The sequence below is a fragment of the Rosa chinensis genome, chromosome 5 (genome assembly GCF_002994745.2).
Source record: "Rosa chinensis cultivar Old Blush chromosome 5, RchiOBHm-V2, whole genome shotgun sequence".
Lineage (NCBI taxonomy): Eukaryota > Viridiplantae > Streptophyta > Magnoliopsida > Rosales > Rosaceae > Rosa > Rosa chinensis.
The window spans coordinates 32,016,128-32,043,995 of NC_037092.1; the positions used below are offsets into that span (position 1 = coordinate 32,016,128).

At 39.8% G+C, this 27,868-nt stretch overlaps 3 protein-coding genes across 3 annotated transcripts; 1 reads left to right on the forward strand and 2 right to left on the reverse strand.

The window, feature by feature from the left end:
• Positions 1 to 618: 618 nt before the first annotated feature.
• On the reverse strand, positions 619 to 2,679 carry LOC112203642 (bifunctional aspartate aminotransferase and glutamate/aspartate-prephenate aminotransferase). The gene is made up of 4 exons (XM_024344573.1): positions 2,620 to 2,679; positions 1,113 to 1,184; positions 957 to 1,034; positions 619 to 750 (listed from the first exon to the last, which is right to left on the reverse strand). Exons 1-4 carry the CDS (start codon positions 2,677 to 2,679, stop codon positions 619 to 621), a joined length of 342 nt encoding a protein of 113 aa, XP_024200341.1.
• A 5,398-nt stretch (positions 2,680 to 8,077) lies between these two features.
• On the forward strand, positions 8,078 to 19,601 carry LOC112203643 ((3S,6E)-nerolidol synthase 1). Its single transcript, XM_040505824.1, has 7 exons — positions 8,078 to 8,125; positions 8,241 to 8,514; positions 8,602 to 8,989; positions 9,103 to 9,321; positions 9,417 to 9,555; positions 18,913 to 19,167; positions 19,281 to 19,601. The coding sequence occupies exons 1-7, from the start codon at positions 8,078 to 8,080 to the stop codon at positions 19,599 to 19,601; spliced, it is 1,644 nt and encodes a 547-aa protein (XP_040361758.1).
• Positions 19,602 to 20,245: 644 nt separating this feature from the next.
• Positions 20,246 to 23,306, reverse strand: LOC112203645. Its single transcript, XM_024344575.1, has 2 exons — positions 22,888 to 23,306; positions 20,246 to 20,774 (listed from the first exon to the last, which is right to left on the reverse strand). The coding sequence occupies exons 1-2, from the start codon at positions 23,304 to 23,306 to the stop codon at positions 20,246 to 20,248; spliced, it is 948 nt and encodes a 315-aa protein (XP_024200343.1).
• Positions 23,307 to 27,868: the final 4,562 nt, after the last annotated feature.

Genomic DNA, 27,868 nt, shown 5'->3' on the forward strand with positions numbered 1-27,868 from the left:
GTGCCATTAGGCAAAAGGAATTGGGCTATTCCAGGTCCTTGAACTAAACTTGATGGCCCAGCCATTGTAGTCATAGAGGAATGCATAGGCAATATCTCCAACAATAGTTGCCTATGGCGGAGAATTATGTGCATAGTCACACCGTCAGCTAGAAAATGAAATTCTCTAGAGTTTATTCCTCAAAAAGCTCAAATGGAGTTGATATGAATGAACTCATCATTTTATTAAGGGCAAATTACTGGTCACACTTTGTACTTTGGGTGCGTCGACAGTTCAGTCCCTAACATTCTAATTTTAACAAATAACTCCCTGGACTTTCAAATTTCCCACAATTTGGTCCAAAATGACCATTTTACCCCTCACTTCCTACTTTTTTTATTCTTTTTTTTTTATTTATAATTCTTCTCTCTTTTTTTGTTATTTTCTTTGCCTCTCTCTCTCTCTCACACACACACACACACACAAGTTTATCCCTCATCACTCTCCTTTACCTGCTCAATCTTCATCACTTCCTCTTCCCACAAACCCATATCCTACCACTTTGGATTTATTTTTCTATAGTATATCTGAAACACTTATCATAGAAGAGATAATAAAAATAAGAACAATATGAAATCGTCATCGTCTTGAGTATATACCAGAAAACCCATTGACTGTCAAAGTCCTCTCCCACATGCATGGCAAAGATGCAAAGCTCGTGTGAGTTGCTGGAGCATATATTATGTGTTCATAAATTTCATCAGACATAACCTGAACGAAACTCCTTGATCAATACACTGCTTGGCTCCATTACTAACCAAAACCTGATCAGGTGTGTAAGAGATCCCATACTCCTTTGCACAAACTCAATCATCACTCACAAACTCCAAACCTCAAATCCAATTAACATATTTTCACTCAACAAAAATTGAAAAAAAAAAAACAATAATAATAATTGAAAAACTCCAGCTTATGACAAATTGCTGATGCAACTCCAAAGTCCCTGCATTTGGTGTGTACCTGGTATACCTCTCCCGAATCGCATTGATCCTCGCCTATTTCAAACCTCTAATCAAAACACAATAATCGCAATTTCACACCTGAATTGACATAGTATTGAAGCAAGTAAGTACCTCAGCTACGATGGAAGAGTTGTCGAAATCGGGCTTGCCAGTGGCTAATAGGATCACGGGGACTACGCCTGGCTAATCGGCTAACCGCATCCTCTGAATCTTCTGGCGCCGTCTTTCTGAGAGAGAGAGAGAGAGAGAGAGAGAGAGAGAGAGAGAGAGAGAGACAGAGACAGAGACAGAGACAGATAGAGACAGAGACAGAGAGAGAGAGAGAGAGAGAGAGAGAGAGAGAGAGAGAGACAGAGACAGAGACAGACAGAGACAGAGACAGAGAGAGAGAACTATTGTTCGACAATGAGGAGTCCAGTCGAAGAAGAGGACGCGGGGCGATGATGAGGCTTTCTAATTTATTTGGAGATTTAGACGACGAATGGCACTAGTGGCTGGAGAGCAAGCAAGCAAGATCGGAGTCATCCTATGCTCGAACTGGTGGCAGATGGCCCCGTGATTAGTTCAAGTTGGGATCACAGGATCAGGTGGCAGCTTCGCTAGGATCTATTGGTTTTCGTTTGGATCAGGTTGGTTTTCGCTCTGATCAGATCGTTCCGATCGAGATTGGGATCTCTAGCTCCGATCTAGGGAGGGGTGTCATGTCTTTGCCGGAATAGGGGGGATGATGGAGGGTGGAATGGTTGGATCGCACTTCCATAGAGAGTGTATGTGAGAGAGAAGCAGAAAAAATAACCAAAAAAAAAAAATGAGAAGAAAAAAATGAAAAGGAAGTGAGGGGTAGAATAGTCATTTTGGATCAAATTGTGTGAAATTTGAATGTCTAGGGAGTTATTTGTTAAAATTAAAATGTTAGGGACTGAACTGTTGACGAACCCAAAGTACAGGGTGTGAACAGTAAGAGAGAGTGTGTGAGAGAGAAGCAGAAAAAATAACCAAAAAAAAAAGAAGAAGAAAAAAAGAAAAGGAAGTGAGGGGTAAAATAGTCATTTTGGATCAAATTGTGTGAAATTTGAATGTCTAGGGAGTTATTTGTTAAAAATAAAATGTTAAGGACTGAACTGTTGACGAACCCAAAGTACAGGGTGTGAACAATAATTTCCCCTTTTATTAATAAGCTAGCGGGTTACATAATTGTTTCTTAACCACAAAAAAATCTAATCCGTAACCAGCGAATGCAAAACAAAGGTTGTCGCTTAACTTCTTTTGGTAACTCCAAAATAAGCATGACTAGGAAAGTGAGAGGAGATGTCGGTGAAGCAAAGCTCGCTTAAGTACCACTTCTCTCAACTACTTTCCTAGACATCACACTTACTATGGATGAGCCTAGTTGAAGAAAAACTAAAACCAATGGCATCTACTAAGTACTATGGCAAATTGCCTATTGCCTTATTACATCATCTTGGAAAGATAAAGACTTAAACAAAATCGGCGATCTATTGATCCCAGCTAGATTTGAAGTCTTCAACCCTTAACTGAAGATCATCATCTTGATTTTCGTATTCCATATTGTAAGCTTCTCTTGCTTCGCGACACGCTCTGTAGGCGGTGGTAATACTCTCAAAGGCTCTACAAATCTACGCCCAATGACTGAGTGCTCCACATCGAGGACATACATCTCTGTGCTTATGCTCCCTTGATTGAGGTGCTTTGAAAGCGCGATTAGGACAACTCTTAGTGTTGGTGGCGCCACCAATATGACCAGAGGCGTTGCCTCTCTCTCTCTCTCTCTCCATGTTGACTGTTGACCTCCTCGGTTTTTTGTCCACTTATTTTAGCGGTTACATTCCAAATTAGAGCAATTATATGGACCATGACTTCCAGAAGTATCCCTAGATTCAGGGTTTCGCTCTTAGCGCCCTCCCTTAAGGGCACAACTATAATTGGACTCCGAAATAGATTTCTTCCCACGAGTCTCGAATTATAGTTCTTCATAAGGATACTGTCATGCTTTTCAACGACATTCATGGCTCCAATGAGCTCATGAAACCTTGTGATCTGTCCTGCAGTAACATTAATGAGATAATTCTTAGCAACCATAAATGCAAAGACGGGGGAACATGGAGAGAGTCCTCTCAATTATTATCGCATATGTGATCTCTTTGCCACTAAATTCCATCAAAGATTTGATGTGAAAGGCTTCCGAATTGTAGTCAAGAACAGTCTTGAAATCACAAAAGCGAACGTTATGCCATCTCACTTCTAGGTCAGGAAGCAGGGAGTCACAGATGTTCCCAAAACGCTCTTCGAGTGAGACCCACAACCTTTTGGGGTCTTCTTCATTCAAGTACTCATATTGAAGAGAATCATCCATATGACGAGTCAATAGGATGACTACTTTTGCCTTATTAGCCTCAAAGGCTTCATTTTGGGTTATAGTGATCACGTCCTGGGTGGGCTCAAGGAAAGGGGTTAATTTCGGAGCAAATAGGCTACCACGAAAATAATAGGAATTTTTTAGCGTAATTGCTCCCAAGAAATTCGATTCCAAGAGATCTTGGATTAAATCGAAACAATGATGTAAGTGGTTGATCGTAAAATCTCAACAAACTCTAAGTTTAGAGATCTTAACAAACTCTAAGTTTGGAGATAGCATGAACCCCTACAGTTCAACTTAATCTTCCGACAAAAAGAAGAAGTGAGAGTTAGAAGAAGGGAGGTTGTAAGTCCCGAATAAAAGAAAAAGATTGAAATCTTAAAGAAAAGTACACAAAAGCGGGAACTTTAATGAAAAATTACGTTGAACCCAGATATTTTGGCCTAAGGCTGGTCGAAGCAATTTGCAGCAGGCGGTTCAGTCGTTCAGGCGGCAGATTTGGTACTTTTTAGGCAGGTTCTAGAGTTTTTGCTTTTGATTCCTAGATCCTGGAGTCAAGGTGCTGCTGGTGACCAAGTTTAGCTATTTATTTCAGGGTTAGGGCTTCGTGCTGATAACGTGCTTTAGCAAAAAGGGATGCAGAGAACAGCAGAGAGAATTTGGGAGAATGAATTGTACTTTCATTGATAATAGGGGCCTCTTTATATAAATGATTACAAGCAAAGAATCGGAGTCTTACAAGGAAACATAATCGTATAGTGATTAGGATATCTAAGAAGATATCTGTAAGACTAACCCTATTACAACTCGGACAAGTAACTTAGCGTTTGGGCCAGACACATAATCTATGTGTCCTTAAACAGTTCTAAAATTTTGGAGGAATTCTTCTTATAAATTATTTTTAGGAAAGAATTTTGGATTCTGGGGATTTGCTTTGGCAGTGGTGGCTAGTATATTTCAATCTGGGCAAGCCAAATTTTATGTGTAGTGCAATTCTTTTTTTAAAATAATTTTTTTTTTCAAAAAAGGTGTAGAACTGTGATACCCGGAAAATTCGTTATTAATTTCTTGAAAATAATAACGTGTACGTTAGTATGATTTCGTGGTTCGAGGGTGGAGCGGAAGTGTTTCGGACGAATAATTACTCAAAACGTTTTATTTTCGAGGGGTCAAAGGGTTGACTTTTCATTCGTTGAGTTTCTCCAAAAAACTTCTTTCATGAAAGTCGTAGAGCGCGTCGATATGAGTTCGTAGACATGCGGCACGCATAAATCGGAGTTCATACGAGAAAGTTATGGTCAGGGGAATATTTTCTATTTTTCGGAAATTTTCCTATAAATAGAAAATTACCAAAAATAATTTCAGAAATTCCGGATTTCCATTTTTGGAAACCCCAAAACGCTCCGTTCTCTCTCCTTAGAAACCCTAAGATCTGCCAGACCCCAACTGACCTGACCCGACATTTCCAGAGCCGTTTGACGTTCTTCGGCGACGCCACCATTGCAGACTGACGCGCCTCGTAGTGCCAGTCGTTCAGGTACCAATTCAAGCCGAAAACTGGAGATCAAAGAGCTCCGTTTTAGCGACGATGATCTGGTCGTATTTTTCGTTTCCGGAAACATCTTGGCTTCAAACCGAACGCGTTTGGTTATTGGGAGTATCCTCTTTCAATCCATAGTGGTGGTTTTGATCGATTTGCATGGGAGAAGCTTCAACTCACGTGAACAGTGGATTTCGAATTTCGAGCTTGATTCTGGCAGATCTTGGGCAAACCGGCCAAAACCTCAGGTATTAAAGTTGATCCTTATGTTGAGCTCTCCAAGTTGGACTGTTGGATTTAGTTGGTTTTGAGTTTGGCACGGCAGTGCGTGCGGCGCACATGTAGCCGCCTGTGGCGGAGAGTGGTGACACATCCGACCATGGGTAGGACAGGTTTTTTCACTAAATGTCATCTACTCGTTGATACGAGCGTTTTGATATATGGTTTGTAGCATTTGGAGATCGTATGAGCATGTTAGAATTTTTGGTGTTTTCGATTATCTCAATTTTCGATCCATGAAGATCCGACCGTTGGATCGACTTGTTATTTTGACATATTAATCCTAGTAGTGTTCCGGAGACTTTAGGTGGTCTCGGGTGAAGTTTTGTCTTGAATGGCGTTACTTTCAGGTTTTAGTTCAAACAGGGGTTTCGAACTTTAATTGTTTTGTGTTTCGGGTACTGAGATGAGACCGTATGTGATTAGGTACTTGATGAAGTTGTCTTGGACGAGTATTTTGTGATTGTGTTATCTCGGTTATGTGAGAAGACGCAGCGGGATTTAGAGGTGAGTAAATCTCACGGGGTTCATTTATGAACGGAGTTACTTTATTATTCGAAATTATTATTAAATTGTGAAATTATTTTTGGAAATAAATATTTGTTTTAAATTATATGAACTTAATCGACAACGGTTCATAAGTAAAATGAAGTTTTATTATGAAAAATAATTTTTCACGAGTTTTGTATTTGTGAACTATAGTTGGTATTAATAGCATTCCTCATTCCTGAGTATGTGACTACGTGTGTGTGTGTGTGTGTGTGTGTACACGTGGAATATATATATATATATATATATATATTGGTGTAGTTTTGTAATAAGGTGGAATTAACATGTTTTGTGAGTTCGATGTTGCTATTGTTGTGATTTAATTTTCTAAGGAAATGAATGAATCTTGGTTCTTTTGAATGGAAACAATTGTGTTACTGACATTTCGTATTTGAGAGTTTTACTTGTCAAATTGTGCTGGTGGTTGAAGGGGTGAAAACAATATTTCGAAATTGATTTCTATATTGTTTTTGAGATGGAAGTTGAGCTTTGAAAACAATATTTGTTGCAGTCAATTAAATTGTTTTGGAAAGTGTTGAGGTTGTGTAACATTTTGAGTCTTGAGTGACTTTTTAAATGTTTTGGTCCTTGTATCGAGGGTTATAGTAGTGACCGAGGGGTGGGTTATCGGAACCATGCCCTTGGCCAGGGTATAGTTACGATTTAGTTAGAGCTCTAGTATATCTGCCATTGTATGTCATGGGGGTAACAAGCAGGTTACTTGCGACTCATGAGTACGTGTTTTTAAAAGAGACTTTGGGCTGTATTCTTTCTTTTAATTGTCTGAGGAGGGACTGGATTTTTTATTAAATTATGAGTTGAAAATAATATGATTTTGTCACTTTAGTGATGTATGTTACCGTTAAGAGGTAAGGTTGTTGAGTTTTGAAAACGAGTCATTTTGTGGTTCGTTTTTAATGGAGTTGAAAGGGTGTTTTCTTGGTTTTAGCGTGAATTGTCCTATTTTATTATTGATTTCTATTTTATTTGAGTTGTGTGCTTTTAATGTAATCTTCTGAACTAAACTATATGCAGGGAAACTATGATTTCTATTGTTTGATTTTATTATTGATTTATGTTTTATTTGAATTGTGTGCTTTTAATGTGATCACCTGAACTAAACTATATGCAAGGATTACAATGATTTCTATTGTTTGATTTTAATGTAATCTCCCAAATTAATTTTCTATGCAGGGATTACTCATTTTTACCTTGTGTGATTGTAAATTCGGTTGTGTTTTGTGGAGTTAAATGTTGTTGCTTTAATTTACCTCATGAGTTGAGAAACTATAAGCATGCGTTGTTTGAGTCAATTTATTTGAGTTCACTCATATGAGCTTAAAAAGCTTACTGATTTGTTGTTGCAACGCGGTGCACTATTCCATGGTGTAGGAATTTTTCCTACAGGTCAGGGTAACCAAGGTTGAGGCCGCAACTTGTTGTTACAGCAGTATTAGGTTTAGAACCTATTTTGTTTATTTTATTTACGGTTGTTTGTAGTATGCTCCTGGTGAGCGTTTACATTTATTGTGATGCTTTTGAGTTCATATAAACAAGTGGTGATATAATATGTGACTCTAGAAAACGAGTCGGTATTGACATTTGTGAGCTTGGTTATTGTTTTGTTTAGATTAAATTGAAAAAGTTTTTATGTATTTTTAGGTATATGACTGAGTTATCGCATTTCAGATTTTGAATTTCTTTATCCAAAATTCTGGGCGTGACAAGAACCAACATGCTGTTTCATTGAGGGAAATGAGTTGTTATGGGTTCGAGTCTTGAGAAAATTCATTTGCTATAAATCTTGTTTTTTAACGAAAGCAAAACTAGAGGAATTGAGCTGGGAAGAACTTTTTCTCTATATGATTCTTTCTTTTCTGTCGAGATTGTAATGTAGAAATTTTTTAAAATATGGAGAAAAAAAATGGTAAAAAGGGCAAAAGATGTATTCATTTTTGAAGACATTAAATAACTAACTTTTGAGTATTAGTGGAAGCCACATGACATTAGCTGAATGGGAAAGGTCCAAACTCCAAAGTGAAGGATGAATGGGGAATGTGGCTAACATTTTCTTTCTTTTGTGCCGAGATTGTAGTGTAGAAACTTTTAAAAATATGGAGAAGAAGAGGGTAAAAACAGCAAAAGATATATTCATTTTTCAAGACATTAAATAGCCGACTTTCGAGTGTTAGTGGAAGCCACCTGGCATTAGCTGAGTGATAAAGGTCCAAAAGGAAGGTGGAATGGGGAAGATAGCTAGTATTTCTCTTTCATGACTCTAGCTTATTTATCTCCCGACTCCCGACTTGAATTTTTACTTACCTAATCTCAATGGCGTCCATTCTTCAAGCTCACTCTGCTTCCTCAAAGTCTGAGATCGTAAGTAGTGGTGATTGATTAATAAAGCTCATTGATGGAAAATTGCCATAGTTTCTTTTCCTTTTCTGTGTTTCATCCTTTGCTCTGTCAAGTTTTTCACTTATTCATGATATAGGGTGATCTTCACGTCCGTCGTGAAGAAAAACTGAGGGAGTTGAAGGAAACACTCGCAAATGCCGGGGAAGATCAACTGCAGCAATTGGTTATGGTTGATGCCATGCAACGCCTCGGCGTCGCTTATCTCTTCCAAAATGAAATTTATGCAATCTTAGAGAAGCAATACACCAGGTCATCAGCTTATAATGGTGATGATGATGGCAATCATCAACTTCTTGAGGCTTCCCTTCGTTTTCGACTATTGAGACAACAAGGTTTCCCTGTAACTCCAGGTAGATATTGTTCTTACCACTTTGTCTTAACTCAAATTCAACAAGGAAAGTTGATGATAATATGTACTGACTTAATGAGGATGACAGATGCAGAGGCGTGTAACAAGATCAAGAACAATGAGAAGCTCAAATCCGGACTAATAGCTAGTGATGAAGACATAAATGGATTAGTGGAATTATGTGAAGCATCTCACTTGAGTTTCCAAGGAGAAGAAATGCTTGACGAAGCAGGAAAGCTCAGCCGCCAGCTTCTCACTGCCTGGGTCTCTAACAATCACAATGATCATCGCGTAACACTTGTCGAGCGCACTTTGGAGCATCCCTATCACAAGAGCCTGACAAGATTCATGGCCAAGAAGTTTTTGAATAATTTTCAAGGCCAAGAAAAATGGGTTTGTTCTTTACAAGAGCTAGCAAACCTAGAGTTCAACATGGTTGAATCCATAATCCAAAATGAAATCCTACTAGTATCTGGGTGAGTACACCAACGTAGTACTTCAGTTAACAGAATTAATGTTAAATAATTTTAATTTGGTTCTTATTGTTCTTCACTTGCATGATCTGAATTTTTCTTTCTACATCTTATAGATGGTGGAAAGAACTAGGTTTGACCAGAGAGTTGAAGTTTGTGAGAGACCAGCCAATTAAATGGTACACATGGCCGATGGCATGCCTCGTTGATCCACGATTATCAGAGGAAAGGATTGAACTCACAAAAGCAGTCTCTCTTGTTTACATTATAGATGATATTTTTGATGTTCGTGGAACACTAGATGAACTCGTTCTCTTTACAGCAGCAGTTGCGAGGTATATATGTGCATATACATGTGCATGTACATATGACCTAATATCACTAAAATCTAATTTGTTTGTTCCTAATTGAAAAAAAAAAAATTATGTAGATGGGATACTGCTACAAATGATGAGCTACCGAATTACATGAAAACATGTTTCAAAGCTCTTAATGACATTACCAATAATATCAGCCAGTGTGTCCACGAAAAGCACGGATGGAACCCTATTGAAATCCTAAGAGAATCGGTACATATACATATATCAAGTAATATGTAAGTTACTAAGGGGGTGTATTCATTTAAGAGTCTACAAGATTTTTTTTGTATTTTGAAAGTCTATGGGTATTCAATTGAGACTTTAAAAATCATTTAAAATCTTGATGTATTCAATTGAGATTTAAAATTATCCATTCAAATTTGCATATATTCAAAAATATATGGATTTTTAAGAATTTCATTAAATGCTGGATTTTGGAGGATTTTATAGTGCTTTTTATACATATCAAAACTCAAAAACAATCCAACCACTTCGTAGGAGATTTTGATGGATTCTTTCTCACTCAAAAAATGAATAAGCTCTTCACCAAAAAAAAAAAAAACAAGAAGATCGAAGAAGTAGCTCTCAATAGGTGACACTCATCCATTTTGTCTCAGACCTATTTTCCTACTATCCTCCTCTGCCTCTGCCTCTGCTCTCATCTAATATTTTTTTTTTTTTATCACTATAGCTCTGGAAACCTTAATCCTTCTAGCTAATTAAACTCACTTTCAATGGTATATATTGTTAAGATGATACATACACACATGTTTCTTTTTTTTGAATCAAACCTGAAGTTGGGTGCCGATATATATATATATATATATATATATATATATATATATTCATCTAAACCTAGAATAGGCCATTACATGCACACATGTTTCTTTTGTAAATTAGAAATGAAATAAATTATGTTATTAATTAGTTTACTTCTTTATTTTTTGTGTAACATTTTGGTTGATTAGTTTTCTCTTATTATTCATATATCATTATACACAACATAAAGAATGATATATTGCCATATATATATATATATATATATATATATATAGATTTTATCCAGAGCGGAGCTCCGCTTTGAAATTAACGTGTGAAGTTCAAGTTTTGGGTCACTTTTCGGTTGCATATCCACATCTCAACCTTTCAGTTTTTAGGTACTAGTGTATAAATCATATCTGCAAATTTTCAGCCAAATTGATGATCGTTAAGGTATCTAACTCGTGTAAACCAATAGACAGACTGAATCTGTCAACCTGAACCATACTAGCTTTAAGGCAGTTATCAATGCTTTAACGATCATCATTTTGGCTAAAAATATGCATAGATGATCTATACACTAGTATCTAAAAACAGAACAGTCGAGATGAGGATATGCGACTAAAAAGTGACCCAAAACTCAAACTTCACACGTTAATTTTCAAAGCAGAACTCCGCTCTGGATAGGATCTGTATATATATATATATATATATATATATATATATATATATATAAGCATAAATTATAACAATTTAATACTGTGAACTTATTTTCAGCCGTCAGATTCACTTGTCCCTCACAGTCCATTAAAAACTGTCCCTTAGGTGAGCAGGCCTTTATACACACACACACACACACACACACACACACACATACAGTTTTTTGTCACTAATATAGCATTATAGTTGGATCCATACATCCATTGCTTTTAAAGAAGAAGAAAAAAATTAACGTACCAAAAACATCATAAGGACTTGTAAAATCTAAACAAATACTAGTAACTCAATCCATTAGAATCAATCAGAGTCCATATAGAATTTAAACAATCCGTGGATTAAGTAAATCCATGAATTATAAAAACTCAAACAAAATCTTTTAAAATCTGAATTGAATACACTCCCCTAATTTGCCATTTAATTAAGGTATAATTGTCAAAATACCCCCTAAATTTGACTATAATTGTCAATTTACACCCCTAAACTTGCAATTGCGAAAATTAACCCCCTGAATTTAGTTAAAACTGCTGATTTGCACCCCCTCCATCTAATTCAACATTTTCCATCCAAATATGAGTGATATGGTCGTTTTATATTTATTTATTTGAATAATAAAAATAAAGATTGTCTATTTGATTTATAAAGGTTGTATATTATAACTGCGGAAAAAAAAAATTAGTTTGTGTTTTAGAGAATCAATAGTTGAGAGTGAATTGTTGTGTATTCTCATTGATAATATGGGCCTCTTTATATAGAGGATTACAATGCATGGAGTCTGAATCATACAAGGAAAGATAATCTCTAGATTGTTCTAATTAAACCCTATTACCACTAGGTCAAGTAACCTAGAGTTTGGGCCAAACACAAATTAGAGTTTTGCTTGAACACTCCCTCTTGTGTTGCCCAAAAGCGGTGATTCTCTCGTTGCCTCGCTAAAAACCTTGCAGAGTAACAAAAACCCAGTGGGACAAAAATAACCTCGGTCGAAAGGGAAAAAGAGCACAACACACCCTTCACGCTTTGAGACTAACATGTAGACATCTCCCCCTGATGTCTGTGCCTCCCCCTAATGACTACGATCATGGGAGTTTAGATAATTTCCGCAAGCCAATTCTTGCCACATGTCTCTCGAACGTGGGCAATGACTTAGTAAATAAGTCTGCCAGATTGTCCTCACATCGAACCTGGTTCACTTTGATCTTGAGGAGTTTCTGTTGTTGCTGATTGTAGAAGAATTTGGGCGATATATGCTTGGTGTTGTCGACTTTGATGTAGCCTTGCTTCATTTGTTCAATACAAGCAGCATTGTCCTCATAAATGCTCGTTGGCTCATCTGTGGTAGACTTCAGACCACAATTGCTTCGAACATGCGTAACTATAGATCGAAGCCATATACATTCACGAACTGCTTCGTGAAGAGCAATAATCTCTGCATGATTTGAAGAGGTAGCGACTAAGGTCTGCTTTGTATACCTCCAAGATATCGCGGTCTTTCCCATGGTGAAAACATAACCAGTTTGGGAGCAACCTTTGTGTGGGTCAGAGAGGTACCCAGCATCAGCAAAACCTTCCAAAACACTTATATAGTTTTGGGATGGGGAGAGGGAACGCAGTCCACCATGTGTGGCGTCCCTGGAACTTGATGGGTCCGAATCCATCTTCGCTCTGTAGGGATAGAACAAGCCCTTATCGATCGTACCACTTAGGTATCGAAAGATATCTTTAACACCAGTCCAATGGCGTTGTGTTGGCACAAAGCTACATCTAGCTAGCAAGTCCACAGCGAATGAGATGTCCGGTCTTGTGCATTGTGCTAAGTACAATAATGCGCCTATTGCACTTAGGCAGGACACTTCTGCCTCTAACACTCCTTCATCGTCATCTTTTGGAAGAAATGGATCCTTCTTTGGATCAAGACTACGGACGACCATTGGGGTACTGGAAGGCTTAATCTTGTTAGTGTTGAAACGCCTAAGCATCTTTTGGGTATAAGCTGATTGATGAATCAGGATACCATCTTTACGGTGCTCAACTTCCAAACCGAGGCAAAACCGTGTTTTCCCAAGATCTTTCATCTCAAACTCGGATTTCAAGTGTTCCGCAGTTTCCCTCAACTCTTTAAGGGTGCCAATTATGTTCATGTCATCGACATAAACCGCTACTATTGCAAATCCGGAACCTGACATTTTTTTGAACACACATGGGCATAGTTCATTGTTTACATATTCCTTCCCACTCAAGTAGTCACTTAGACAGTTATACCACATCCGTCCGGATTGTTTCAATCCATATAGTGAGCGTTTCAATCTAATTGCAAACGTGCTCCGTGGTTTAGAGCCACTTGATTTGGGTAACTGAAGTCCATCTGGAACCTTCATGTATATTTCTGTATCTAGATCCCCCCCATATAGATACGCAGTAACCACATCTATAAGCTGCATGTTCAGTTTTTCAGAAACTACCAACCTGACAAGGTAGCGGAACGTTATGACGTCCATTACGGGAGAATAGGTCTCCTCGTAGTCGACTCCAGGGCGTTGTGAGAAGCCTTCCGCCACAAGGCAAGCTTTGTATCTTACAATCTCGTTTCTCTCATTACGTTTCCTAACGAATACCCATTTGTGACCAACTGGTTTGGTGTTGGGCGGTATTGGTACAACTTTGCCAAATACCTTTCTTTTCGCTAGAGAATCAAGTTCTGCCTGGATTGCATCTTTTCGTTTTGGCCAATCAGCTCTACTTTGGCATTCATCAACGGAGCGTGGTTCGATGTCATCGGTCTCAATAATCTCACGCGCCACTGAATACTCGAATACATCATCAATGATGATGGAGCTTCTTTCCCACGTCCCATGTACACTAGTGTAATTTACAGAGATCTCTATGTTCTCAGGGATAGGTTCTGACATTGAGGCGTCCCCCAATGATGTCTCTTGGACATAACCATAATCCAGAACATTCTCATGGGACGGATTTTGAGTATCGATGATCAAAGGATTTGTTTGTGCCTCATTCGCTCTCTTTCTAGGGCGAGTATCCTTCGAACCAATCGGTCTACCGCGCTTCCTTGTGGGACCTACGACCATAGACACCACATCATTGCCATTCTGGGAAATGGCACCATCTCTTGGTGTCACAGAAGTGGCGTTATGTCCAGTATTTGGGACATCAATCCTTGCAGGCATGTTTGCAGCAGGTATGTGTGATCTCGTCACTTTGGCAACAACAGAAAACGCATTAGACTGAGTGTCTGCTATGTTCTGGAGCTCGATTATTTGTCGCACTTCAAGTTCAGACTATGCGGTACGGGGATCGAGATGAGACATAGTGGGGATAGACCATGACAATTCCTGTCGTTCCTGTTGAACGTCTTTGTTCTTATCTCCCCCTAAAGATGGGAAGCTGTCTCATCAAAGTGACAATTCGCAAATCTAGCAGTAAATAGATCACCTGTCAAGGGAGCAGACAATAGTTGGAGATTCATAGCCAACATAGATGCCGATTCGTCTTTGTGAACCCATCTTAGTACGCTGTGGCGGCGTAATAGGCACATAAATGGCACACCCAAAAATACGTAAGTGCGAGATATCAGGCTCGTACCCAGTCACTAGCTGTAAGGCAGAGTAAGATTGGGTTGCAGTGGGTCGTAGATGAATTAGCGTTGCTGCATGCAATATTGCATATCCCCAAGCAGAAATAGGGAGATTGGTGCGCATAACCAATGTCCGTGCTACATCTGTAGTAGTTTGATAGCGGCTTCTGTGAGACTATTTTGGGTATAAACATGGGGAACTGGATGCTCTACATCAATCCCCAGTGACATGCAATAATCATCGAACGTTTTCGATGTAAACTCCCCAGCATTATCAAGTCGAATTGACTTAATTGGATGGTCAGGGTAGTGAGCCCGTAGACGGATAATCTGGGCGAGGAGTTTAGCATAAGCAGCATTTCGAGTGCACAACAGCGCGACATGTGACCAGCGTGTCGACGCATCAACCAATACCATAAAATATTTAAAAGGTCTACATGATGGTTGAATTGGTCCATAGATATCCCCTTGGATTCTCTGTAAGAACGAAATTAGTATTTTGGGATCCTTTGCGTAAGACAGTCTCGGTCCTAATTTCCCGAAGGAACAGGCTTTGCAAAATGAGCGAGGGGCCTTAGAAGCAACCAATGAGGATTTTGGTTGGGCCTGAGCGTCTGTAGTGCTATTAGAACCAAAATGTGTGACTACATCACAGATCATGGCATTGGAATCATGGAAAGTGGCATCCATGGCATCTTGGCCATGGGGAGGGACATCCATGGCATCATGACCATGGGAAGCGCCATTTATGGCATTGTCACAATGGACTTGGGCGGCCCTATGGCGTCCCAAGACAGCTATAATGCCAGATGCTGCGGTGGCTGCTGTCTTACTAAGTCCTGGAATCAATTTAAAATTCTTGCTTCTTCTCACTCTGAAGAATGGATTTCCGTGTAAAGTCTTTAGTATACGGAGCATCATATCACGACCAGGGTGTCCTAGTTGGTCATGCCAAAGCCAGTATGTGTCGGAATCTAAGAGATCTTCTCTTATGACATTATTGGATTCAATTGGTCGAATTGTAGTGACATAAAGTCTACTAGACTGACACTTAAACTTCTCTAAGATGCGATTCCGTCCGCAATCAGTAGAGGTAATGCAAAGGAACTCTTTTCCGTTCTTAGTATGTGTTTCTGCATGGAATCCGGTGGCTCTTATATCTTTAAAGTTCAATAAGGTTCAATTTGCCTTAGGAGCGTAGAGAGCTTCTGCGACTTTAATCAAGGTGCCATTTGGCAATAGGAATTGGGCCATTCCATGTCCTTGAACTAAACATGATGGCCTAGCCATCGTAGTCACAGAGGAATATGTAGGCAACATCTCTAAGAATAATTTCCTATGGCGTAGAATGGTGTGCGTAGTCGCACTATCCGCAAGACATTGTAGTTCTCCAGAATCCATTCCTAAAAGAAAATCCCGTAATTAAAAAGGAGTCATAAAGAAAAGAATTCAACTTTTATTAATAAGCCAACGGGATTACATCATTGTCTCTTTTACTAGAGAAAATGTAATCCAAAAACTAGCTAATGCAAAACAATGGGAGTCATCTAACTTCTTTCGGTAATTCCAACGCAAATGTGACCAGGTGAGTAGAGAGATGTCGGTGGAGCAAGGCTCGCTTAAGTACCACTTATCTCAAAAACTTCCTAGACATCACATTTACATTGAGTACGCCTACTTTGAAGAAAGACTAATACCATTGGCATCTACTACAAAAATAATATGGCAATTGCCTACATCTCTTGGAAAATAAAACGACCTAATCAAAATCGCCAGTTTCTGGGTCTTGATCCTTGTAGTCTTCCACCCTTAGATCGAGATCACCATCTTGATCTTCTTGTTCCATGTAATTTGCCTCCCTTGCTTCACGATACATCTTGTATGCGTTTGCAAATTTCTGGGATGCTTTACACGCCTTTGCCCAATGTCCTGGTAGTCCACACCTGAGACAAGTATCATTATGGTCAGGTTCCCTTGATTGAGGCGCTTTAGAAGCGCTTTGGGGACGGTTCTTTCCTTTGGTTGCGTCACCACCATAACTAGAGGCTTGGCCTCTCTCTCCCTTCACACGTTTACCACCATGGTTCTGTGCACACGCCTATCTTGGCTGTTTCCTTTCTCTTTAGGGCGAGAATATGTACCAGAACGTCCAGAATTATCCCTTTCCTTAGGGTTTCACTCCTTGCGCCCTCCCTTAGGGGCACGACTATAATTAGACTCCGGAATTTGCTTTGCTCCCACGGGTTTAGAATTATAGTTCTTCATATGTATGTTGTCGTGCTTTTCAGCTACATTCATGGTACCAATAAGATCATGAAATCTTGTGATGCATCCTGCATTGACATCAATCCGATAGTTCTTGGCTACCATCAATGCAGAAACGGGGAAGGTAGAGAGAGTCTTCTCGATCAACATCGTATCAGTGATTTTCTGCCCACAGAATTCCATCAAAGACTTGATACGAAGTGCTTCTGAATTATAGTCAAGTACAGACTTGAAATCACAGAAGCGGAGGCTATGCCATCTCACTTCTAAGTCTGGAAGGAAGGAGTCACGAACGTTGCCAAAACGCTGCGCGAGTTCTACCCACAATTTTCTTGGGTCTTCCTCATTGAAGTACTCATTCTGGAGCACGTCATTCATGTGCCTTGTCATGAGAATGATGGCTTTAGCTTCATTCACCTCTCTCGTATCTCTATTTGCTTCAAAAGCAGCAACTTGTTGAGGAGTAAGCACGTCCTGATTTGGCTCTTGGATCGTACGCAGGATCCCATCAATCTTAAGATGCTGGCGCACATCACAGACCCACTTGTGGTATCCTGCGCCTGTTGTCTCTAGTGGAGCGAAGCTCAACTTGTTCAGGTTACTCATCCTGAAAAACAACACGAAAACAATAAAAATTTCTGAGTGTAGTTGCTTCCAAGAAATTAGGGATTTTCTAAGAGTAGTCGCTTCCAAGAAAATCTGATTCCAAGAGGGGTTTTGGATTAGATCAAAACAACGATGTATGTGGTCGATCGTTTTCTTCTCAACAAACTCTAAGTTTGGAGGACTCTATAAGCTCCAAGCTTGGAGTGAGCATGAACCCCCACAGTTCGGCTTTTGGTCTCCCCTATGAAGAAGAAAGAGGGTAGAAAAAGGAAGGTTGCAAGTCCCCGATAAAAAGAAGAGAAATTGAATTTAAAAACTCTAAAAAAAACGAGAACTTTTAGAAAAAAATACCTCGAAATTGGTCGCAAGTCCTCGGAAAAGTCGTCGGAAAGTGGTCGGCGGTGACCTACCGCCAGAGTTGCTGACGTGGCACCGGTGGATGACGTGGCAGTCGGATGCTAACGTGGGCTGTTGACTGGACGCTGACGTGGATGGGCTCTGAGCTGACGTCAGTGGGCTTCAGGTCTGCTTCTTCGTTTCTGGGCTGAGTCTGGTCTCCTTCTGCTTCTGGGCCGAGGGATGTGAGCTCACTTCTAGGCCTTGGCTAGTCTTCTTCTAGGCTGGGTTGCGTAGGGTTGACTGAAGTAGGGGCTGGGATGATCTGGAAGGGCTGTCGGCGGTTCAAGATGGAACAGCTTCTAGTTGCCCGTTTGAGGGCCTTTTGGCCGGTTCCGGGAATAAGTTTTCCTGTTTCGGCAATTTGGGATCAGGTTGCAGCTTCTGGTGGAGTATGGCTGCAGGAGGCTGGGAGGAAGGCTTTGAACCGGGCAGAGGGACTTTCGCTACTTCCGGTGGCCGGTTCGGTGTTTAACCGGCTGGTTCTGGGGGTGGTGCCGCCGGTTCTGGGTTCCTGGAGTTGAGAGCTTCAAGGTGGGCGGCGGAGGTTTCTGGGATTTGGAGGCTACGAATTTAGGTTTTCAGGGTTAGGGCTTCGTGCTGATAACATGTTTTAGAGAATCGATATTTGAGAGAGAATTGTTGTGTATTCTCATTGATAATATGGGCCTCTTTATATAGAGGATTATAATGTATAGAGTCTGAATCATACAAGGAAAGATAATCTCTAGATTCTTCTAATTAAACCCTATTACCACTAGGTCAAATAACCTAGAGTTTGGGCCAAACACAAATTAGAGTTTTACTTGAACAATTAGTCAATTCAGTTTAGTGATAAACTTTTATTCCTCCGCTTAATTTTTCTTATTGAAATATTAAAATGCAAGCATAATTTTGCAAAAAAAAAAAATCAATAAATAAGTAGATGGAATGATATGAATCTCCATCTAAAGAATTGTTTTTCATATATTTTTATTATTCAAAGAAATAAATATAAAATGACCATATTATTCCTCATATTTGGATAAAAAAAAAAGGTTAAATTTGACAAAGAGGTGCAAATCGGAAGTTTTTGCCAAGTTCAGAGTGTTAATTTTCGCAATTGCAAGTTAGAGGTGTAAATTGATCATGACAATTATTCTCAAATTTAGGAGTTATTATGATAATTATGCCTTTAATTATTAACTCCTATTTGGATATATATCACTAAGAACACTGTATTGATGCTACAGTGGATAAGATTGTGTAAGGCATTCTTGGTAGAAGCACAATGGTTTAGGCGTGGGGAGTTGCCAAACTCCGGAGATTACTTGAAGAATGGGATTATCAGTTCAGGGGTGCCTGCATTTTTAACCCACGCCTTCTGTATTATTGGTCAAGGTATGATCAAGGAAACCATAGATCTTTTCAACAACATCAACTTACCTAGTATCGTGTCTTCAACGGCCATGATACTTCGGCTATGGGATGACTTTGGAACTGCCAAGGTATGTGGTGGCCGTCTTGACATACTATTAGTTATTAGAATTTTTTTATCTAATACATTTCTCCATACATGTTTAATTTTCAAATATCTGGCATGGTGAAATAAATATTGTAGGATGAGGACCAAAATGGGTTTGATGGATCATACATAGAGTGCTACATGAAAGAACACAAAGGCTCTTCTGTTGAAGAGGTGCAAGCATATGTAATCCAAAAGATTTCAGATGAGTGGAAGTGCCTCAACCAAGAATGCTTCTCTGCTTGCAATCCATTTTCAGAGTCCTTTACACAATTCGCTCTCAATATTTCTAGAATGGTTCCCATGATGTACGATTACAATGCCCATCATTGTCTTCCAAGCCTTGAGGAGAATATGAAGTCGTTGCTTTCGGATAGTTTTCTTGCCAAAGGCATCTACGGGAAACCCATGCAGTAGATCAATTTATGAATTGAGGTTAGCTATCTAGATATATGTAAAAGGGTCATTTGAATGTCTTGAGAACAGGCATAAAAATATAAGAAATGAAGGAATTCTTGCCAAAGGCATCTACGGGAAACCCATGCAGTAGATCAATTTATGAATTGAGGCCGGCCATAAATAAAAGCTAGCTATCTAGATATATGTAAAAGGGCCATTTGAATGTCTTGAGAACAGGCATAAAAATATAAGAAACGAAGGAATAAATAATAAATAAAGGTTCATTTGGTTACATTTTTGTTCTTCGATCAATTATGCTTGTAATTTTTTTCTTTCATGATGCAGGAGAAATATTAATATAAGGCAGAAATGAAAGAGTGCATGTATATCTGAAATAAATATTTGAAAATGATATCAAAAACCATGCCCGGATTTGATATTTTCAGACTTTTTTTTTTTTTTGATCAGTTAAAAAACTTTCATTGATAACAAATGGTCAATACAACCTTCGGGATTAAGGTGGCCTCGCTAAAAACACTGCATGATCAGAGCAAGTAAAAAAGAGCACCACCCCTCATATCATCAATTTCTACATTCATCTAAAATGATATTAGTAAGCCAAGGTGGCCCTGCTTCCTGCCAGAGTCTATCTTCGTCAGCCATTAAGGCATGCTTTGCCATCTTGTGTGCAGCAATATTGCCTTCTCTATTGACTCTCTTCCACAGGACTGATTCAAAGTTGAAGCCAAGCACTTAATATCATCCAAGACTCCACCCTCCACACTAAGATCAAGCTTTGTCTTATTCAACGCATCAATTACTATGGTGGAATCACTCTCCACTACTAAGTTCTGAAAACCAGCTTCTCTACATAAAAGTAATCCATGATAGACAGCAAGAGCTTCAATAGCAACAATAGATGGGTTTCCTGGCAGTACCTTGTGCCCTGCACACTTCAATTTCCCCTCACCATCTCGTACAACCATGCCTAGACCAGCCTTCTTCTTTTTATAATCTATTGCTGCGTCAGTATTCAACTTCAGATTTGGTGCAGTAGGTGGCCTCCACTTGACTTTCACTCTCTTTTGTGTTGCATCTTTAGTCACGGTCTGAAAGTTGTTTAACCACTCATTCGCACTCCATACAATATGCTTACTCTCCTCCACAACTCCTTCGTGCTTAAATCTGTTCCTGCTCTTCCAAAGTAACCAACAGATAACACTGAACAGTTCAACCTCCTCTTTGGAGGAAGTTTTAACCACATGCGCAACCAAGTCAATGAAACTAGGTTCTCTCCATTGTTTATAAACTCCATTTAAGAACGAGAATTTGATAGGAGCATTTTAATGCGACGTTTTAACTGTTATTTCCTCATATTTACTTAGTTATTTCCTTAAATAAATCCGTCTTGATTAGGAAAGTTTCCATCTTTAGAAAGTTTCTATTTTTAGTAATTTTAATAAAAGTTTCTATTTTCTAGGTACATTGGAATAAATGGAGAACAAATGAGCTGAAATGAAGAAATGGAGTTTTCCTGGTCCAACTAGGAATCCCAGTCAACGCAGGAATCCTGATGAGGCTAGGAAACCTGAAGGCATTAGGAGACCACATGATGACGTGGGAGATATTATGGGGAATTAAAGCTGATTTTGCCATGGGAAATTATGGAGTTAATGTCAAAAATCAAGAGATGATCAAGGATAATGATGCCATGGAGAGATTTAAGGGAGAAAAAGTCCAAAACAAGTCCAGATTCATTCCTATTTTCACTCAAGAGTATTTTGGCCGAAAATTAAGAGAAAAATCAGATTAAATCTTGGGAAAATCAGCAATAATATATTTGGAAAGATTATGGATTTATTTTGGAGCTTTTTGATTGGTTGGATGACTCAACAGAGCTGACATGGCATTCTGTGATTGGTCGAAGCTGTGTGGCATGATTGGATAGTTATTTGAGGAGATAAATCAGAAAATAATCATGCCATTAATTCAAAAATAATCTCCCTAAATCAAGGTGTTAAATTGGAGGTTTCTTATTGGTTGGATGACATAGCAGAGCTGACGTGGCGTTCTCTGATTGGCTAATGCTGTGTGGATAAATCTTGAAGACTTTGAGACTAAGTTGCCATCCTCCTATAAATAGGAGCATTTCCTACACACCATCACACACCATCAAACAGAAGAACAACACCACAACACCTCTTCATTCAGAAAAATTCTCTCCATTCTCTAGTTGCAAAGCTCTGCGTTTTCAAGCAAGGAGAGGAAGAAGAAGAATGAGCCGTGAAGATCATATCCTCCATCATCCACCTTGAAGGCTTGCTTCCAAGATTCAAGATCCAACCATCTAGCTCTCCATCTCCATCTCCACTCACGGTGTAATTCGTTCCTTTTCCTTGTAACCTTTTTGGTTTCCTTGTTTGATTTTGTATGAACTTGTTTCTAGTTAACAATAACGTTTAGGGCAAAGTTTAAGCCCAATTTCTATGTTTAAATAAAGTTTTCGAATTCTATAATTGAGATTCTAAGTTGCTTATGTGAGTTTGTTCGATTAAATTTGCTTTACAGAAAACTTTTATATGTTTATCTTATTTGGGTCGACACTTATAGGATTTGCATGTAATTGGTGCTAGGTTTAAGAACATGAATCAACTTTTTGCTTTGTGTAACTTGAATCAAAAGTAGTAAAGGTTCTGGACAAGAATCGAATTTAATTGAAGAGGATTGCAATTAGGTGGACTTTTCCATAACTAAGTTGTACACTTGAGTTGATAGCCTTTCTCTATGTGTAATGCGTTAAACATGTTATGATTAACTAGCTTTCTAGTGCTTGAATGCATGTTTGATAGGATTGATCTAGGTGCTTTCGCTTAGGTTAATTAGCATTGAAAAGTAAAATATGGGAAATCATTTGCTTTCGAATGTTTCACATGATCAACTCCTTTCTCATGACTTAGATGAACAATTGTAGGGTTTGCATCGAATTTGATTACATGGAATTGGTTTTGATCTTTGTTCCTTGCGTTCCACCCTTGTATATATGTTTTTTACATTTTCTTTATTTTATTTATTTTAGTTTTTTAATTTAATAATCCTAAAACCCCCTTTTGTGTTCATTTGTATATATTTTTATTCTTTGTTTTATTTTTGTAAATAATACTTTTTACTTTTATTAATTTGTTTTTGCAATTACAGGTGTACCCTCAATCCCCGGAATAGAACGATCCCTATTTACTATATACTAACGATGACATTTCAGGGTTAAATTATGCGCTTGCTTTTAGCTGCATCAGAATTTCCAAACCTTCTTAGACCACGGACAGCTCCACATACAATGGATTGTTGTCTCCTCCTCCCTCCCACATCGGCAACAAAGGTTAGAATTTCCCTATACCTTCTGAACAAATTAGCAGCACAAGGTAGGAAGCCTTTACAAGCACGCCAAAGAAAAAGTTTCACCTTATTAGCAATTCTTAATTTCCACAAAGTGTCCCAAACTTGGGTACCTTCCTTATTGCTACTGTTGCTACAACCCACTGACCCTTCATGAACCCTCTGAAGCTCTGATGCTAACCAACACCCTGACTTCACTGTATACCTTCCATCTTTGCAATAATGCCAAACAATAGAATCATCCCTCCTTCCCGCAGCAATAGGTATTGACAGAATAGTATCGACCTCATGTGGGCGAAATGTAGATCTTATCAAACTTTCATTCCACATGCCAGGATAAAGCATCAACTCACTAACCTTCAAATTTAAATTACCAGTATGGGGAGAGACCGGTCTGAGGGTCCATGGTGTAGGTAACCATTTATCAAACCAAACCCTTATATTACGTCATGTCCCCACTCTCCACCTAGTCCCATTTATCAGCAAATCTCTACCCCACATCAAACTACTCCAGATTAAAGAGGCACCTACTTCATTCCTAGCTCTCGCCCAATTTTTATGCGGGAAATATTTACCTTGTAGTAGCATGTGCACAAGGGAATTAGGCTCCATCACTAGACGCCATACTGTCTTTGCCAAAAGTGCTCGATTAAAAGCTTCAAGGTCCCGAAAACCAAGCCCACCTTGACTTTTACTCTTACAAAGTTGATTCCATTTACACCAATGCATCCCCTTCTTCCCATCCGCCTTCCCCCACCAGAAGTTTGCAACTTTAGATTGAAACGACTTGCAGATACCTTTCGGGAGCCTGAAAACGTTCATTGTAAATGTCGGGATTGCCTGGGCAACGGCTTTGACTAACACTAGCTTCCCTGCTTTAGACAAAAACTTACTGTTCCACCCAGTAAGATGAAAGTCAAGTCTCTCATTTATTTTTTTGAACATTTCTTTTTTACTCCTCCCTGTCACCGTTGGGAGCCCTAAGTACCGTTCATGAAATGGTACCACAGGCACGCCCAACATCTCCTGAATATCAAACTTAACCCCCTCGTCCACTGCTGGTCCAAAAGAGATGGCTGATTTCTGAAAATAAACTATCTGACCCGCTGCAGCCTCGTACAATAGAAGACATTGCTTCAAATGCGTTACCACTTCCCTCCTAGCAGTAGCAAATATCAAACTGTCGTCTGCGAATAAAAGATGATTCACAGGAGGTGCATTCCCCCCCACATGGACTCCTTCAATAAAACCCTCTCTGCAAGCCTTTTGAAACCACCCAAATAAACCTTCAGAGCAAATCAAAAAGAGATAGGGAGATAGGGGATCTCCCTGTCTGAGCTCTCTAATCGGTTGGAAATTACCGTAAGCTTGTCCTTCCCATAAAATAGAAAACCTGACCGAAGTAACACACCTCATGATCAAGGAGACCCACTGTTCATGAAATCCTAGCTTTCCCATTACTTCACCAAGATAAACCCACTCCACCCGATCGTATGCTTTGCTAATGTCCAATTTAAGAACCAATCTCGGGTCAGCTGTACTTCTCTGAGCTCTTATGGTATGAATTGTTTCGAAAGCAGCTATGATATTATCATGGATGTGGCGACCTGGGACGAACGTACTTTGAAAAGGCGAAATGATAGAAGGCAGTAAACCTTTCATTCTATTCACAATCGTCTTGGAAATCAACTTGTAGAGAACAGAACATAAGCTAATAGGCCTCAAATCCGTAACACAGTGCGGGTGCTCAATCTTCGGAATTAGAGCTATTAGAGTCTGATTAATCGATTCCACACTTGCCCCTTCATTTAGAACTTTCAGACAAAAATACGACACTTCATCCCCAACAATATGCCAATAATGCTTGTAAAACAACGCAGATAAGCCATCAGCTCCCGGTGACTTATTAGGTGCCATTTGCTTCAAAGTAGCTTCAATATCCTCCCTCTTAAAAGGCTACAATAGAATATCATTCATCTGGTTCGATACAACAGTGGGTGTAGCGTCTAAAATAAACTCCAAGTGATTACAACCTTCAGTAGTAAACAAATGTGAAAAGTAATTGACAAAGGCCTCCTGAATATTTGAAACTTGGTCTTGCCACACTCCATTAGTATCTGCCACACCACTAACTCTATTCTTCCATCCTCTTAACTTTGCATAATTATGGAAGAACCTTGTGTTGTAATCACCTACTTTCAACCACTCCACCCGAGATCTTTGCCTCCATAAGTCTTCATTATAGCCCACATACTTCTCTAGATCTTTTTTAACCTTCTATGCTCCTGAACCGAATCCACAGGATGATCAAATGGAATACCATCTAACTCCTTCCGTAGCTTGTTAATTCTCCTCAGCACATTCCCAATACGCTCCTTATTCCAGGCCATAAGAACATCACCCAAAGTCAGTAACTTACTCTCCAGACTAGTCTCTACTGCTTCTGAAGACCAGGCTGCCCTTATAGCCTCCTGACATGTTTCTTCCTTTACCCACAATGGCTCAAACATAAATCTCCGCTTCTTCTTCCGAAACTTCTTCAAACCCTCCCCATTAGTATGGAAAATAAGAGCAAGATGGTCAGAGGCATAACCATCAACGTGATACTCGTGTAAATTAGGCCATAATAACCATCCAGCCTTATTCACAAACCCCCTATCAAGTCTCTCCCAAGTGTGCCCATTGGACCACGTGAAGGGTGATCCAAAAAACAAAATTTCTTGCAACCCGCAATCCTCTGTGGCCTCCCTAAACTTTCTTATTTGCGCCTCTGGTCTGGCCGCACCTCCCCTCTTTTCACTTGCATCCCGAAGTTCGTTGAAATCTCCAAAAATTAACCAAGGTCCAGTGACAGTGGCAGCAATTCTTCGAAGCAACTCCCAAGAAACCGAACGACGTAAGGTTTCCGGATTACCATAAAAGCCTGTTATTCTAACTAGAACATTCTCCCACCTTACTATCGCATCAATATGAGCTTGAGAAGAGCCCAAGATACTTATCTGAACATCTGCTTTCCACCCTAAAGCCAAGCCACCACTCTTCCCTTCCTTACCAACACTACCCACCACAAAGCAGTCATTATAACCCACCTTAGCACATAACTTTTCCATAGCTTTCTTCCTCTTCTTTGTCTCCATAAGAAAGAAAAAATCTGGGGATTGCACCTGTAAAAGGCGTTGGAGCGCTCGGAAATTGTGCGGGTTCCCCAAACCCCGCACATTCCAGCTCAAAGCGATCGTTTCTCGTGATGGGTCCTATCACCGGAACCCATCACGGTTTGTGAAGACGAGACAACTTTTGAAGACACACCATTCTTTGTAGGAGACATAGACAAACCCTTCCTGCAGCTCCTACCACCCATAAGAAAGCCCCGTCCACGTCCCAAACCTTTCTTACTAGTCTGACTTTCAACTCTACGTTCACCTTCCTGCACCTCAACCATCTTCTTGTTTCCTTGCTTTTTAGAAGATGAATTACCGGAAACCAACTCCTTCTGGAAATTTCTAGAAGTACTCTTGCCCACACTCCCATTATTAAGGAGTTTGTAATCAACTAATACACTTTTGGGCCTCCCTCTGGACTTAGCAACTGAACCAGTCGGCCCATTCTCCCCCGGCCCACCCACGTCGTGAGAAACCGTATCCAAACCCAAATTCCTCTCTATTCCCGCTTTAATACCAACCATTGGTCCAAACATAAACTCCGGCAAAACCATCTTCGAAATCAAAGGGAGAGTAATCAGAGCAGCATCCCTAGAATCACTCCCCATAATTAACACTCCATCTTCACGCGCTTTGGCTAAGGGAATCACGCGCCGCCGTTTTGCCTCCGGCTGTTTCTCCACCATCTCTTCAACTCCATCTACATCCATTCTAACCTCCTGGATCGGATTCTCTTCAACCCATTCTGCCCGGGAACGCAATGCTCCACTCAGCATAGGCTCAGGAGCTGTCATCTTCCACTGCGACTTGTCCTTGATGAAACCAAAAGACACTTCCTTCAACTGGCACTCTGGGTCAATGGTGAACACATTCTTCAATAAAGATTTCCACCGACCATACTGCATTTCAGTGATCGTCCCATCCTTAAACCATGGACAGTGAGAGCTCACATGGGAAAGACGTCCACAGTAGAAGCAGAAATAGGGTAGACGCAACTTGGATTCCTCCCTCAACCCTAAATCCAATTTGATCCATCGCCGTAGTGGCTGGGAGACATCCAACCCAACTCGTATGAGAAGAAAACTTCCCGTGCAATCACTTTTCTTGTGTGGATCCAATCCAACAAACACTCCCAAAATGCCTCCAATTCTGCGGGCCATTGCCCTTGGAAGTCCCCTGACTCTAATCCAGAAATTTTGCAGTTCCAAAGGGATGGAACTCGGATCTGTTCGACCATCTGTAGCAGTGAGCAGTAACAGGGCGTTGTCGAAAGTCCACGGGCTTCCTCGCATCACCATCCTCCGATCATAATCTGATTTAAAAGAAAAGAGGAACCTGTCCGTGCCTTCCCACTCATAAATGGTCACCTCCTCCCTCGTACGCCAAATCCTCTTCATAGTGCTTTTAAGCGCCTCCTTGTTAAACTGTTTATTCGTTAACAACTTACCCACCAACCAGAACTTCTTCAAGGCTAATTGTTCAACATCTTCGATTTTAACAACCTCAAGATCTGGAGCCTCCGAAATGGACAACTTCTGTGCCAGATCTTCCACAACCTGTTCCATCTTGCTAAACAAGTCTGCAACCCGCCTTAACCCCTTGCCTATCAGCCGGATTCCCCACAACATGAGCCGGAAGAAAGGCAGAGAAAGAAACTATGGCCGTCTAGAAACCCTAGCACGGCACTACCCTTACTCGAGAGAGAAGGGACTTTGAATTTTTAGATTTGCA